This window comes from Magnolia sinica, chromosome 11 (assembly GCF_029962835.1).
Source record: "Magnolia sinica isolate HGM2019 chromosome 11, MsV1, whole genome shotgun sequence".
In the NCBI taxonomy this organism is placed as follows: domain Eukaryota; kingdom Viridiplantae; phylum Streptophyta; class Magnoliopsida; order Magnoliales; family Magnoliaceae; genus Magnolia; species Magnolia sinica.
In genome coordinates, this window is record NC_080583.1 from 3,633,955 (window position 1) to 3,649,442 (window position 15,488).

The window sequence follows — 15,488 nt, forward strand, 5'->3', positions numbered from 1 at the left end:
TCCAAGATAACATAATGCCAAAGTAGGTTCAAGCTGCACGAATAAAAAAAAGAAGAGTAACAAACCATCCAAGTTTCTCCCCAATCTTCGTGCATTTTACAGGGTGTCGGGAACTGCATATAAATTTGCTCACAAATAAAGTTTGAAAAATCTAATTCAAACTATACAAAAGCACAATAAAAAGCTTTCTCCACATTCTTATTTAGGAGAGGTGAACGAGTGCGTATATGAAGAATTGGATAGCAGCTCGAGCTCAGCAAACGAATCTCCTCTCCAGTAGTAATTAATAAATAATAATAGTAATAAAAACTTTTCCAACGTTGTTGTAATTAGAATATTTTTAGTTTTCATTTCGTATATTATTTTTAATTTTTAGTTTTATTGTGTTATTAAATGTTATGTACAAGTACAACTTTAACTCGAAACTTCCGACCTCGAACTTGAACTCAACTCGAACTCGAACTTTTCCAGCTCTCTACTCAAAGTTAATCAGGAGTCAAACCTCCGAAAATCCTTTGAAAAACAACGTCGGAAATTCAAAAAGTGGATTTCACGCCATTGAAGGTTTTTTCTTAAACATTGATTTCTTTCTGCAAACTTCCATCCAAGCACCCTAAGATTCGTCTTCCCTTAACCCCTCGTCATTGATCGGAGCTAATATCACCTCCTTCCTTTTCCAGCATACGAAGCCCTTGAGCCTCCCTCTCGATCAATCTCCCTTTTTTTTCCTCTCTTTCTTTTTCTTTTTTGGCACTACTTCATGTTCTCCCTCTTGATAAGTTCCTGAGTTTCTTCAACTAACAATGGTAATGAATGTTTTGGGGTAACCTACTTTTATCAATGAAAGTAGCATAAACTCCATAAGTGTCCATCCTAGGCACTAAAAAACCATTTTGATTGTGAGATTTAATACATGAATTTGTATGGATTTTTAGCAAATTGAACTTTCTTCTGTTCTGACCACAAAAGTACAAACAATTGGTAAGGCATGAGTGGAAAATTTTCTAGCTTGGAGAAATAGCTTTCAAAAACATGCCCTTAACCCAACTAGCATTTAATCAAAACTCTATTTTGACCAAGATGAGATTCTTTTGTTATTCCCTAAAACAGCAAATCTAAAATTTCAGACTTGTTTTGGACAGTTGAAACTAAAAGCACACCCACAAATAGTCAAGACCTCCCCCAATTTTATCCTATATGCACAAGAACAAAGGGAGTCATATTGCCAACCCCAATTAGTTGGGATGAGGCTTAGATGACAATGATGATGATGATGACAACACAAGCACAACAGGCCAAAAGCATGCCATGTTGAGGGTGAAGGACCATGTAAAAGTAAAGAATAAGAGCTCCCTTAAGATGAAGATGGAGGGCAAAGTCATCTAGGAACTAGGGCAAAATTCAGGTAGGCAAGCTCCTATACCAAAGAAGAGAGAGTGAGAGGGAGAAAGAAGCGTGGTAAAGAGAGAAGCATCTTCATAACCCATGCTCGAGGAAAGGTTCCTTCTAAGGTACTCCTGGGAACAGGTCCAAGGAGACAGGGTGGGGCCTATAGCTCAAAGGATTAGAGCACGTGGCTATGAACCATGGTATTAGGGCTTCAAATCCCTCCTCCCCCATAACCAGCCCAAAAGGGAAGTACCTTTCCTTTACCTCTGGGTACAAAAATGAAGAGAACGAAATACCTGCTAGGGATTATGTCGAATGGCACTTTATAGGAAAAAAGGACCTGACAGTTTAGTTCCAAACATTTCTTTTTCTTACTTTACTTTTTCTCTTCCTTTCTTTCCTTTTTTCTTTTCTATTCTTCTTTTTTTTAATAAATCATGAGTAAAGATTATATTAGAGAACAAAAAGGAAAGGGTGAGAAAGGCATTGAAGGCTCTAAAAGGAAAGGAAAGGCCCAAAAGGGTGGAGTTAGTAAGAAAAGATTTGATGACTTATGGTTTAATTAGGGATATGTCCGTGATAGAGTGGAATTGCATAATAGGATTCGTGTAGCCGACCCCAATCAGGAGAAGGCTTAGATGATGATGATGATGAAAAGAAGGGATACAAAAGGTCCATCAAGGTAATCAATATGAGTTCCCTATACAAAGAGGTGAGCTATGGACTCCTTCCTTTGCAAGAGACCGACAAAACAAACATTTCTTTTAAGAATATATAAATTGAGACCAACTCAACAATAACAGTCACAACTAGAAAACATGAAGTTTAGTTCATGTCTAGAAGCATTTAGGTCTGTACCAATATCAGCATAAGGTGAAAAAAGCAAAATTTGAAAGAAAGAAACCATTTATGTGAAGCAGAAAAACTTCTACAAACAAGATAGCTGAAGGTCAAGGTTTACTATAATTGAACTTCTACGCCAGAGTTAAAATAACAAGAAACAATCAGAGCAGACAATGTTTACCAAGACTTAAAGACATCAACGCCTTTTTTAAGCCTCCAGACAGTTTTAAAGCATCAAATACTGCCATAGAGTCATCAATCGTATCCCCGCTTTGCAGCAAAACAGAAGCAGATTCAGCTTCTGTTTCTTGTGGACGCTGAAAACGTATTTCCATTGAGAATCCACTTGCATTGTGTATCCTTAACAATGGAGAAACTACGAGGGACACTCCATCCTGCAAATGATCCAGAAAGCCAAATTCAATAAAGGTTATCACACTGGAAAAAGTTTTACATGCCAGTCAAGTCAATTGTCAAAGAACCAATTTCCATCCATACCTCAGCTGTTTTTGAAACATCTACTACAATAAATGGTCCAGGGAAAGTTCTTGAATCTGTTCAAGGATTGGAGAAATGGAAGTTAGGCCCAGAAAGAAATTGAATTTGCAAAAAAATCTCAACAACTCAAAAGAACTCCTTACAAAGCTCGGATCAACTCGCCATTTTTGGACAAGGGATTTACTGGACTGGCATATGTCATCTTGGTTACTAGCCAAACCATGAAACTCCAGAAAAGTGCGTGAAATGCGTGAAACCCCAAGGGCTGGAAACAGGCCAGGCCAGCCTGTCAGCTTTTGGCACTCGCCCAGCAAGAGACTGGCTCAGTCTTGACTATCAGGGCCGGGGCGTAGCTCAGGCCTTGTGATTGAGGCCCAACAATCCCTTATGGGTATGACTAAGTTGACCAGGCTTGGGCAAGGGCTGAGCCGGCATGGCAATCCTATAGTTAGAACACCAAACCTAACATAAATAAAATTATAATGAAAAAATCCTAATCATTCCTTCCTGTTATTGTTAAATGGACATGGGCCTAATATGTCTATTAGGGCTTGTGTGGGATGACCCCTATTAAATTTAATAGGGCATGGGTTGGACCTACTAAGTTTGGTGGCGCACAGATCTTTTAAGTTTGAACGCTTTCGGACCTACTGAATTTAACTGGGCTTCTGTCTGGACTTGGGGTCATGTATATGGGGCCAAGCCCAAACCTAGCCCAATGACAGCCCTCATGAAACAGTGATGAACAAAACAATGCCTTAATACATCATCTCTTCTTTTTTTCAGAAATACTGGAGGCAAGGAGACGGAAGGGAAAAAAAGTGAAGAAAATCCCTGCAACGAAACAAGAGCTAGGAAATGAAAATTGAGCAAAGACATTTGGAATACAATTTTGAATGGAAGTATATAATTTACTGAGGTGACATATAGATGGGCATGCTAAATAACATATATATATTGCCATGTAATAAGTGTGTATGTCACCAAATGTAACATGAAGCGTACTTAGCTACTACAGAGTCATATGGCACACATTGTTCAACAGCTTCTCTCATGAATAATTTAGTAAGACAGTAACTAAGAGCTATCCTACGGTATCATGGAGAACAAAAGAATATGAAACATACCTTGTAGGGATACTACACGTGTCCTCCAAGCAAACACTTTAGCATCTGAAAGGGATATATGAATTGGAGATGTTGAAAAAGTTCCAGAAGCAATGAGCTGGACTGATGCTGAGCTTGCATTTTCTGGAAGTCGATCTGATAAAACTCCCTGCCTAGTGTAAAAATTTGAGATCAATAAACATGACACCTATCAGAATCTAGATCAATTCAGGTAGTATTTAACATTACATTTTACCCAGAACATAGGTAGCATAGTACATCAACCAACCCAGAATTCATGTGGATATTGCTGTATATGCAATTGAAATGTGCATATAGGTTCTTTTCCATCCATTAGTTGGTCAAACATTTATGTATACACATTTTCAAAAAGGATGTTCCAGACAACCCAAAAAAACCTCCAAAGCCAAGGAGATCCTGTCCAAATATGTTGTCCAATGTGAGCATTACACAGTCATGGAGGCATATGGACATGTAGCCATATTGGAAAGATCGTTCCCAAATGGACAGGAAACACATATTTGATAGAGACCAGGGCATAAATATAACATGTAACATGGACATGCATTACTAATTGATGCCTTCAACAACGATAGATTGTCAGGAAAGGAATAAGAATATCTTTCTAGTCCTCAGCATCATCATCCAATAGCCTTGTCCCAACAATTTGGGATTGGCTTTGCTAATCCTGTTTCACCAATCAATCCTAACAAGCCTTCATATCCCTTCTCATCACCTCAGTCCACATCTTTTACATGTTCCTCTCATCCTCCTGCACAATCTGGTCCTTTTTTCGAGCACATCCAGATTAAGAATTCCCTTGTCTAAGGCTTCTATTCGATTTATGAACTCATTGCTCAAGTTGTGCTTTTTTTTGTTCATTGGTATAACATCCATCTCAACAAGGCCTCCCCACACATCTATCTCAACATTCTCATGCCCATAACAGTCAGTCTCCACTCATGCAGCTAACTGTCAAACAGTTTAAAATATAACATAGCCAGTCAAGTAGCCGTCTTATATAATTTTATATTACGTTCCATAAGCATGTAGCAATCACCCAGCACCCCAAAGGGCGAAAGGCACATCTCTACTTCACCCTCCTAGCTCTAGTTCTATTAGAAACATCCTCATCGATTTCCCCATCCTTATGAATACTAGAGCCAAGGTAAGGAAACATATTGCATTGATAAATTTCTTAGCCAAAAGTTTTTAAGTGATGTCACTTTAATCGTTCTTATAAAGTTACATTCTAAATACTTTGTCCTAGCTCCACTAATTATTAGGCCTCTACACTCTATAGCCTTGCTCAAAACCTATAATTTAGCATTTGACCACTCTCTAACCTTGTCACCAACACCATGTAATCTGGAAACAACATACACCAAGAGACCTCAGCCTGGACACTAGCAGTCCATTTAAGGGCTTAATGCTGACCTTGATGAACCCACTGCTACTGGAAACTTATCCGTCTCACCATACACCATTCTCATTCTTGTAGCAGCACCCTTATACATGCCTTTAACGATATCAATATATCCTCCTTGGACCCCTTTCCTCCTGTCATCCACCACATAACCTCCCTAGGTACTCTTTATCTTATATTTTCTACAAATCTATAAAGACCATGTGCATAGATTATTTCTCTTATCTCTATACTGATCCATCAACTGTGCAAGTAGAAAAATAGCTTCAATTATTGTATCTCCCTTGTAAGAAGCCAAACTAATTTTCTGATATCCTCATTTCCTTAATATTTGTTCCACCACTCTCCCAAAGACTAGAGATTCAGAGTCTGGCTTATAAGTGTGATCCCCCTATAGTTGGTGCAACTTTGTGCATATCCTTTTTTTTAAGCTAACAATAAAATTATTGATGCTGAAGGACCAAAAGGCTAATCTGGCCTACAACGATTACTGATGATGAGAGATTAACTGGACACAATGAATGTAGAATTTTCCAGCAGCATGCATTAATCGAGGCCCTATCACACCAATTGAATACACACCCAACTTACAGTCCTATTACCTAATTCCTATTAAACAGCACCTCATATGGATCAGCTTTGTGCATCTCCTTTAATCCTATAAATAAGTGTTATGATGCGTCTCTTCCCCATACATCCCCACCAAAAAAAAATATCATGATAGAAGATCTGAGGTAAATCATTTTCGATATAAAGAAAGTCTAAAATATGAATGAAGAATATGTTTGAAACTTCACAATCTTAGAAACATTAATAGAATGTGCAGGCCTCTACCGAAAAATGCACCTGCAGAGAGGTACCTTGAGAAAACGGAAGAAGATTGCCTTCCAGTGATAATTATATCATGATGGTCATCAAAACGGCAAAGAAGACTTAAGCCAGAACGATTTTCAACCTGTCAAAGTGAAGAAAATATACCTTCAATAAATAAGTCTCACAAAGAATGGGAAAAGAAGAATATCTGCATGGCAAGGTGTTCCCATCACTAGAAAGAAATAAGGCCAACAGCTAGACCATTGAGTATGTCTTTTGGAAGACATGATACAACTGGAAAATTGTGACAATCTCGTACAGAAAAAGAATGAACTTAATATGTTGAAATGAACATGGTTACTCTAAAAGTACTTCACAGAACTATGTTTGACCCAACATTGCTAGTATGACGAGGCAAAGAAACATAATAAAACTATCAAAGCATTACATGACCACACTGCAAAGGAGCATATGTTTAGTGGATTTAAATGTCCATCTACGAGCACATGTTGTCTGGCTCTGAGGCTGAGAGCCTGAGATGCTTCTGCACATCTCAGTCTATAAGCAATACTAGTCACAATATGTCTCATATTGAACACTGTCAATCTATGCACTTCTGTTAAAAAGCTTTCAGGATTGAATTCCCCTTTGCATTTTGTTGTACAACTGTTTGAAGTTGAACTTATCAAGGAAACACCATGACTACCCTTTATTTCACATCGCTATTTCAACATTTGATGAGATTCGTGAAAAGGCTGGAAGAATTTTTATGGACAGGAGTGGGGTCAAGTCCAAAGGTAAGGGTTTAAAAGTAACAACTATGGCTTTGATCGGAAATAGATAAGGAGGCGCGACAAAGACAAAGATAATATGTGTAAAAGGTTATTTCTAGCAAATACATTATGAATGGAGGATAGATGATGCAGGACATGAAATTTAAGTATGAGATGCAAGAATTCAGGCTTAGATCATACCAATTCAGAAACAGTTACACAAATTTCACATCCCACATGACAATCCAAATCATTCAATTAAGAAGGGGAATCTATGCGGGTCCAGGCCGACACAGGCTAGGACTGGACCAATAAAAATTATAAACCAAACGATGTCAAAGGGAAATAGAAATCAACTACACATGCATAAAAATCAGTCCCTAATCTAAGGGATTCCCCAATTTTAATTCAAGGAACCCTGGGGTGAAAAAAATGGCAAATAAATTAGGGCTAATGCAAACTAAGGCAAGGGTTTAGGAAATATGAATGAAAAGAGAAAAACCAGAGGAAAATCTGACCCAGAGAAAGCTCCTACGTGCAAATGGTGACCCGGGGCTAACGCACGTGCGCGAGTGGGTTGGCCGCACATGTGATGAAAGCCCGCCTCCCCAAAGTGACACTTAGGCCTTTGTCGGCTAGGGGAGACCTCCAATCCCTCCAAGTTTGACAACGATCCGACGTAAGGTCGAGGCGTAGTGCTCCGCCAAAGTTTCAGCCCTCCTACAGGCCCAGATTTTGGAAACGGGCTGTAGGGGGATGAATAGCTGCAAAAGCTGGGAAATTCAAAGCAATAATGATGATAGAAGATGAGAGATATGGATGGAAGATGGTAGGAGGCGGATGGGGATAGATGTGGCTTCGCACCACGGTAGTTAGCCCTTCGAAGAAGGGAGGGCTTCGCACCCACTTTTGAATTCTTCCACAACTCACGAAGAGAGCAGAAAAATAAAGCAAGAATTTTTATTAAACTTGAATGAATGAAAAGAACTACAAGGGGTGCCTATTTATAGGAAAAATCCTATACCCCAAAACTCGCACCATGTGCGCAACCTATTGCTTGGTGGTGAAGTAAACTAAAATAAAAACCAAACAAAGAAATCCAAAGTGCTTACGATGTTCTAAATAATAACAATAAGCAAAACCTAAAATATGACATCAATCCGACGAGTGGGCCATGATCATGAGGTCCCATGATGGGCTTTTCTTGACTATCGGGCTCACCCTTTTGAAACAAAACTTCGTTTTCTAGCTAGGAGGCCCTCCCTGGATGTCGTCATCGAACCAGATCAATGGTAGGGCCCTCCTTCTGCGTACGTACATACCTGGGGGGTGGCGTACGTGCGCGTGTAGGTGGCGTGCACACGATGTCCTCATCAACTTTCTTCGGCTGTTAAGATTTCGCTACTGGCGAAATAAAACTCCTAAACTGCTCCAGGATGTCAGGATCAAGTCTCTAAAGCTCCTCCTCAGTGAGCCATGTGCTGTTTGAAGCTGGGCATGACTTCCGTTTAACTAGGTATTTCTGAAACCCGCCATCTGACGTGGAAACTATCTCATGGCCCAGGATATCCTCTATTTCCTCTCTAGGTGTGTGAAGGCTAGATATGGGAGGCAGAGGCTGGGATGAAAGGTCAAAAAGAGGCCATGGATCAATGGGTAAATCTGGAAAATCAGGATGGGTGGGCGAAGGGCCGGACAAAGTATCAGTGGGTCCCTGAAAAGCAACTAGATCCTCCACATTGAATGTGGAACTAATTCCCATAGAAGGTGGAAGATCTACCTCATACGCATTGAGACCGTTTCGCTTTATAATTTTGAAGGGCCCAGCGCTACGTGTGTATAACTTACGAACGGCCCCTGGAGGGTACCACTCGGGCCTGATGCGGACCATCACAAAGTCCCCAATATTGAACTCTTTGAAACGTCTATGTTGGTCTACAGAAAATTTATAATGTTCATTACTAGTAGTGATCTTTCGTCTGATTTCTTAATGCAATGAATGTATGTGATGCGCAAAAGACTCTGTAGACTCTGATGGCCTATGGGACAATAACATGGGGATAAGATCAATAGGCTTCCTAAGCTTGTAACCAGTAACGACTTCAAAAGGACTTAGACCTGTGGACCTATTGACAGAACTATTGTATGCAAACTCGGCTATGGGTAGTACGGTGTCCCATGTCCTGATATACTCCCCCACTAAACATCGAAATAAACTCCCTAGGCTCCTATTAATCACCTCAGTCTGGCCATCGGTCTGAGGGTGGTAGGCAGAAGAAAATTGGAGCCTCGTATTCATCATGTGCCATAGTGTCTTCCAAAAGTAACTCATAAAGCGCGCGTCATGGTCAGACACTGGTTTTTGGTAACCCATGCAGTTTGAGGACCTCACTAAAGAACAGTTTGGTAACATGAAATGCATCAGGTCTTAGAACAAGGAATGAAGTGGGCTATTTTAGAGAAACGGTCCACGACAACAAATATGGAATCATGTTTCCAAATAGTCTTGGGAAGTCCAAGCACTTAGTCCATACTAATGTCCTGCCAAGGGATGAATGGGACTGACAACGGTGTGTATAATCCTGTATTCTGTTTCCTTTGCTTTGCTAGTTGACAAGTACGGCATTGCCCTATAATTTTGGCCACGTCTCGCTTGAGGCTTGGCCAATAAAACCTATCATCCACTAGGGCAATGGTCTTGTCACGACCAAAATGACCTGCGACCCTTCCTGAATATAACTCCCAGATAAGAAAATCGCGGAGGGAGTTGCGTGGTATGAACAAGCGGTCACTCCTAAACAAATATCCGTCCAAAATCAAATATTCACTGTTAGCTCCTGACGGACTCTTTAACAACGACTCGTACACAACTCCGAAATCTGGACATATAGAATACTCTTCTTTAATGCGCTCAAGGCCTGTAACTTCAACACTTATGGAGTTGAGTAATGCGACTCGACGACTCAATGCGTCGGCAGGCTTATTCTCGACACCGGCGTTGTTCTTAAGCACAAAAGTGTACTCTTGAAGGAATTGAACCCACTTGGCATGCCTGGGGCTTAATTTCTTCTGAAAGTTCAAGTATCTCAAGGCCTCGTGATCCGAGAACAAGACGAATTCTTGCGGTAATAGATAATGACGTCAATGGCGTAGTGATTGCACTATTGCGTAGAATTCATCGTCATAGGTGGAATATCTTTGTTTCCCCTCATTCAATTTCTCACTAAAAAAGGCGACAGGGTGTCCTTCCTGACTAAGTACTCCTCCTATGCCGACTCCTGACGCGTCACATGCGACTTTAAAAGCTTTTGAAAAATCTGAAAGTCGCGTGACTGGAGCTTCGGTCATCTTGACCTTTATCTCCTTGAAGGCCTTCGAGGCGACCTTTGTCCATTGAAACTCTCCCTTTTTTATGCAGTCCGTGATGGGAGCCACAATGGAACTGAAGCCTCGAATGAACCGCTTATAAAAGGTGGCTAAGTCATGAAAGCTGCGCACCTCATGAATATTGCGGGGTTCAGGCCAATTAACAATGGCCTTGATCTTCTCGGGATCCGTTGATACGCCCTCAGCTGACACAATAAAACCTAAAAAGATCACACTACTGGAAAAGAATGCGCACTTCTTTTGGTTGGCATACAACTTCTCGGCCCTAAGGATCTCACAAACCTGCCTCAAATGGTTGAGGTGTTGCTCCTTAATTATGTTATAAATCAAGATATCATCAAAGTATACAACCAGGAACTTTCCCATGAAGTGTCTCAACACTTGGGTCACACGCATGAAAGTGCTTGGGACATTAGTTAACCCAAAAGGCATAACTAGTCACTCATATAAGTGATGAGGACATCGTGCACACGCACGCCCGCACACCACCACCCCTACGCACGTACGTACGCAGAAGGAGGACCCCACCATCGATCTGGCTCGATGACGACGTCCAGGGAGGGCCTCCTAGCTAGAAGACAAGTTTTGGTTCAGAAAAGTGGCCCGATAGTCGAGAAAAGCCCACCATGGGATCTCATGATCGTGGCCCACTCGTCGGATTGGTTTTATATTTTAGGTTTTGCTTATTGTTATTATTTAGAACATCGTGAAGGCTTTAGATTTCCTTGTTTTGTTTTTATTTTAGTTTACTTCATCGCCAAGTAATAGGTGTCGCACATGGTGCGAGTTTTTGGGTATAAAGTTCTCCCTATAAATAGGCACCCTTTGTAGTTCTTTTCATTCATTGAAGTTAATAAAAAATTCCTGCTTTATTTTTCTGCTCTCTTTGTGAGTTGTGGAAGAATTCAAAAGTGGGTGCGAAGCCCTCCCTTTTCGAAGGGCTAACTACCGTGGTGCGAAGCCACATCGATCCCAATTCACCCCCATCTTCCATCATCTTTTTTTTTCCATCTTCCCCCACCATCCGTACTTCGAATTTGTCCTTTTGTTGCATCAGATTTCTTCATTGAAACAGGTTTCCAAATTTCGGCCCGCAGGCGAGCTGAAACTTCGGCGGAGCACCACGCACAAACCGTACATCGGATCGAGCTGAAATTTGGAGGTTTTGGAGTCCATCTCTGGCTGACCAGGGCCAAGGTGGCCTTTTTCTTAATAGTGGGCCCCACACACGTGCAGCCGGGATCACACGCACGTCCGTCTGGGCCATTGTTGTTGTCCACACGCGGGATCATCTTTTGGCTCAGGTTTTTATCCTCTTTTATCCTCTCATAGCTGTTTTTTCATGAATCCTAATCCTATATTACATGATCCCTAATTGATTTGCCCATTTTTATCACCTTAGGGTTCCTTGAATTGAAATTAGGGAATCCCTTGGATTAGGGACTGATTTTTATGCATGAGTAGTTGATTTTATTTCCCTTTGACATTGTTTGGCTTATAATTTTATTGGTCCAGTCCTAGCCTGTGTCGGCTTGGACCCGCATAGATTCCCCTTTAATTGAATGTTTGGATTTTCATGTGGGATGTGGAATTTGTGTGATTGTTTCTGAATTGGTGTGATCTAAGCCTGCAATCTTGCATATCATATTTAAATTCATGTCCTGCATCAAATTTGGTATCAGAGCCTAGGGTTCTTATAGGTGAATTCACCACATATTTAGGGTTTAGTTTGTTTGAGTCTTTCATGCATTCAGTCCATCATATATAGCTGAATTTTAGTAACAGTGTGTAGTCTCCTTCATATAGGGTCTCTTAGGGTCATTTAGTTTTTAGACGTATATAGTTGTCATAGCAGGTCCTTAGGTTGAGCAAGTCAGTGTATGCCCACACGTACGGGTCGCGGCTTCGGTTTGCACCCCACACTAAACATGGAACAACTACAAGAAACAGTGGCCAAGTTAGCCCAGCAAGTTGAGTCCTTGAATAAGCATTTGGAACAACACATAGATAAACGCCTCGAAGAAATAGAGGCCTCCTTCAGGGCAAACCCCACCATTGGGGAGGATGCCCAATCTCAGGCAGTTGGTCAGGAGGTTAGACCAAGGAATGGAGGCGGCCAAAGAGCTGGTCATGGGCGCGTACCTGTGCACCCACCCCGTGAGGGACATCATGATCAGTATGACCCAGATGCACAACTCCTCAAGAGAGTTAGGGTAGATGCCCCTACTTTTAATGGCCACTTGGACCCTAAAGCTTTTTTAGATTGATTGGCGGATATGGACCACTATTTTGAGTGGTATGATATGTCGGATGCTCGACGAGTCCGATTCGCCAAGATGAAGCTTGTGGGTCAAGCAAAAAGGTTTTGGGGGACGGTTGAGCGAAAAAAAGAAAGAGCGAGGGAACTTCCAATAGTCCATTGGGGAGAAATGAAAGAAACGTTGAAAGAGAAGTACCTCCCTTTCTCTTATCGCATACGGTTGATTGAGGAGTGGCAGTCTCTTCGACAAGGTTCCATGAGTGTTGCTGATTATATTGAGAAATTCGAAGAGTACTCAACCCGCTGTGAGGTCGATGAGGACCCCGTACTCACCCTTGCTCGTTTTAAAATGGGCCTCCGTCCTGACATTAGGAGAGAATTGCTCGCTAAAGACATAGACACTATCGAACAGTTGTACCAACTAGTGTTAGATGTCGAGCAATACCTTAAAGCATCTGTGGGAAGGCGGTTTGACTTTCGCGAATCTGGTACTAAGGCCAACCCCTCTAGGGCTAGACCTAACACGGGATTCCAAAACAAACTTTCCCCTAATGTTGAGCCCAAACCTAAGGATGATAAGGGTAAAGAGATTGTCGGGTCTAGTTCACGTGGAAGTGGGGCCACTAGGTGTTTTAGGTGTCAGGGGTTTGATCACTTTGCTCACCAGTGCGACACGAGAGAGGGCACCAAAGTACTTATTGATGGGCAAGTAGAAGTAGTGCCCCCAGAGAGTGATAGTGAGGAGGAGGAATATGAGCCAGTCGGAACCCTTAGTGATGAGGAAGAGGGAGCACAAGAGTCTTTGACCCTCGCAATTGTGCGTTGCGCCCTAGCTCAAGCCAAAAACACTGATGACTGGCGCCGCAACACGATCTTCTACACTTATGCAAAATGTGGGGAAAAGAGCTGTAAGATGATCGTGGATAGTGGTAGTTATGCCAACATGGCATCGACTAGCACTGTGAGTCGTTGGGCTTAAAGTTGGAATCCCATCCTCAGCCCTATAGATTCTCCTGAGTTGATGAAACATCCATTCCAATCTCGCACCGCTTTCTTGTCCCTATTCACTTCAGATCTTATAAAGACATAATTTGGTGTGATGTTGTTCCTATGGATGTGGGCCATGTCATTCTGGGTAGGCCGTGGCTCTATGACAGGGATGTTACCATATTTGGTCGTTCAAATGTGTGTACATTCTGGTTTGAGGGCAAGAAGGTCAAGCTAAATCCTCTACCACCCAAGAATACAACTGGAAAAGAGTTCACCACACAGAGTGGTGTGAGCGGCCCAAAAGAAGTGAAGGAGTCAAAGTCCAAGTCCAAACCGCTCCATATTTTGAATGCCAAAGACTTTAAGCGAGAGACGGAGGCGGACTCGATGATATACGCCCTTGTAGCTAAGGAGAGTATACCAGATACTAGCGTAGAGTTACCCACTGAGGTCATTCAGGTAGTACATGAGTTTCGTGATGTTTTTACTGATGATTTACCGAATGAGCTTCCCCCTATGAGGGATATACAGCATGCCATTGATTTAATCCCTGGGGCAACTCTACCAAACCTCCCACATTACAGAATGAACCCGAAGGAGCACGCTGAGTTGAAGAGGCAGATTGATGAACTCCTAGAGAAGGGTTTCATTCGAGAGAGCATGAGTCCGTGTGCCGTGCCGGCCCTTCTTACACGTAAGAAGGATGGCACATGGAGGATGTGTGTTGATAGTAGGGCTATCAACAAAATCACAATCAAGTATCGATTTCCCATACCGCGTCTTGATGACATGCTAGATATGATGACTAATGCTACTATCTTCTCAAAAATCGACCTCAAAAGTGGGTATCACCAAATCCGTATACGCCCTGATGATGAGTGGAAGACGGCCTTCAAGACGAAGGATGGGCTATATGAGTGGCTAGTTATGCCTTTTGGGTTAACTAATGTCCCAAGCACTTTCATACGTGTGATGACCCAAGTGTTGAGACCCTTCATGGGGAAGTTCCTGGTCGTATACTTTGATGATATCTTGATTTATAGCATGACTAAGGAGCAACACCTCAACCATTTGAGGCAGGTTTGTGGGATCCTTAGGGCCGAGAAGTTGTACGCCAACCTAAAGAAGTGCACGTTCTTGTCTAGTAGTGTGATCTTCTTAGGTTTTATTGTGTCAGCTGAGGGCGTATCGGCGGATCCTGAGAAGGTCAAGGCCATCGTTAATTGGCCTGAACCTCGCAATATTCATGAGGTGCGCAGCTTTCATGGCTTAGCCACCTTTTATAGGCGGTTCATTCGAGGCTTCAGTTCCATTGTGGCTCCCATCACGGACTGCATAAAAAAGGGAGAGTTTCAATGGACAAAGGCCGCCTCGAAGGCCTTCAAGGAGATAAAGGTCAAGATGACCAAAGCTCCAGTTACGCGACTTCCAGATTTTTCAAAAGCTTTTGAAGTCGCATGTGACGCGTCAGGAGTCGACATAGGGAGAGTACTTAGCCAGGAAGGGCACCCTGTCGCCTTTTTTAGTGAGAAACTGAATGAGGCAAAGCAAAGATATTCCACATATGACAAGGAATTCTACGCGGTAGTGCAATCACTACGCCATTGGCGACATTACCTATAACCGCAAGAATTCATCTTGTTCTCAGATCACGAGGCCTTAAAATACTTGAACTCTCAAAAGAAATTAAGCCCCAGGCACGCTAAGTGGGTTCAATTCCTTCAAAAGTACACTTTTGTGCTTAAGCACAAGGCCGGTGTAGAAAATAAGCCTGTCGACGCGTTGAGTCGTCGAGTCGCATTACTCAACTCCATGAACGTTGAAGTTACGGGCCTTGAGCGCATCAAAGAAGAGTATTCTGAGTGTCCAGATTTTGGAGTTGTGTATGTCTTTATTAGAGAGTCCATCAGGAGCTAACAGTGAGTATTTGATTTTGGACGGATATTTGTTTAGGAGTGACCGCTTGTGCATACCACGCACCT

At 42.0% G+C, this 15,488-nt stretch overlaps 1 protein-coding gene across 8 annotated transcripts in view; it reads right to left on the reverse strand.

Moving 5' to 3' along the window:
- LOC131218589 (uncharacterized) overlaps positions 1 to 15,488 on the reverse strand; it is an 88,962-nt gene that overhangs the window by 37,212 nt on the left and 36,262 nt on the right. For all 8 annotated transcript variants that reach the window (XR_009157780.1, XM_058213213.1, XM_058213215.1 and 5 more), the window contains 4 exons: positions 6,144 to 6,238; positions 3,858 to 4,009; positions 2,731 to 2,786; positions 2,414 to 2,627 (listed from right to left, as the gene is read on the reverse strand). Coding sequence is in view for 7 of the 8 variants with exons in the window: in XM_058213213.1 (XP_058069196.1) it covers positions 2,414 to 2,627; positions 2,731 to 2,786; positions 3,858 to 4,009; positions 6,144 to 6,238 (517 nt within the window). In the remaining variant the exon portion in view is untranslated. The remainder of the gene's footprint in view (positions 1 to 2,413; positions 2,628 to 2,730; positions 2,787 to 3,857; positions 4,010 to 6,143; positions 6,239 to 15,488) is intronic.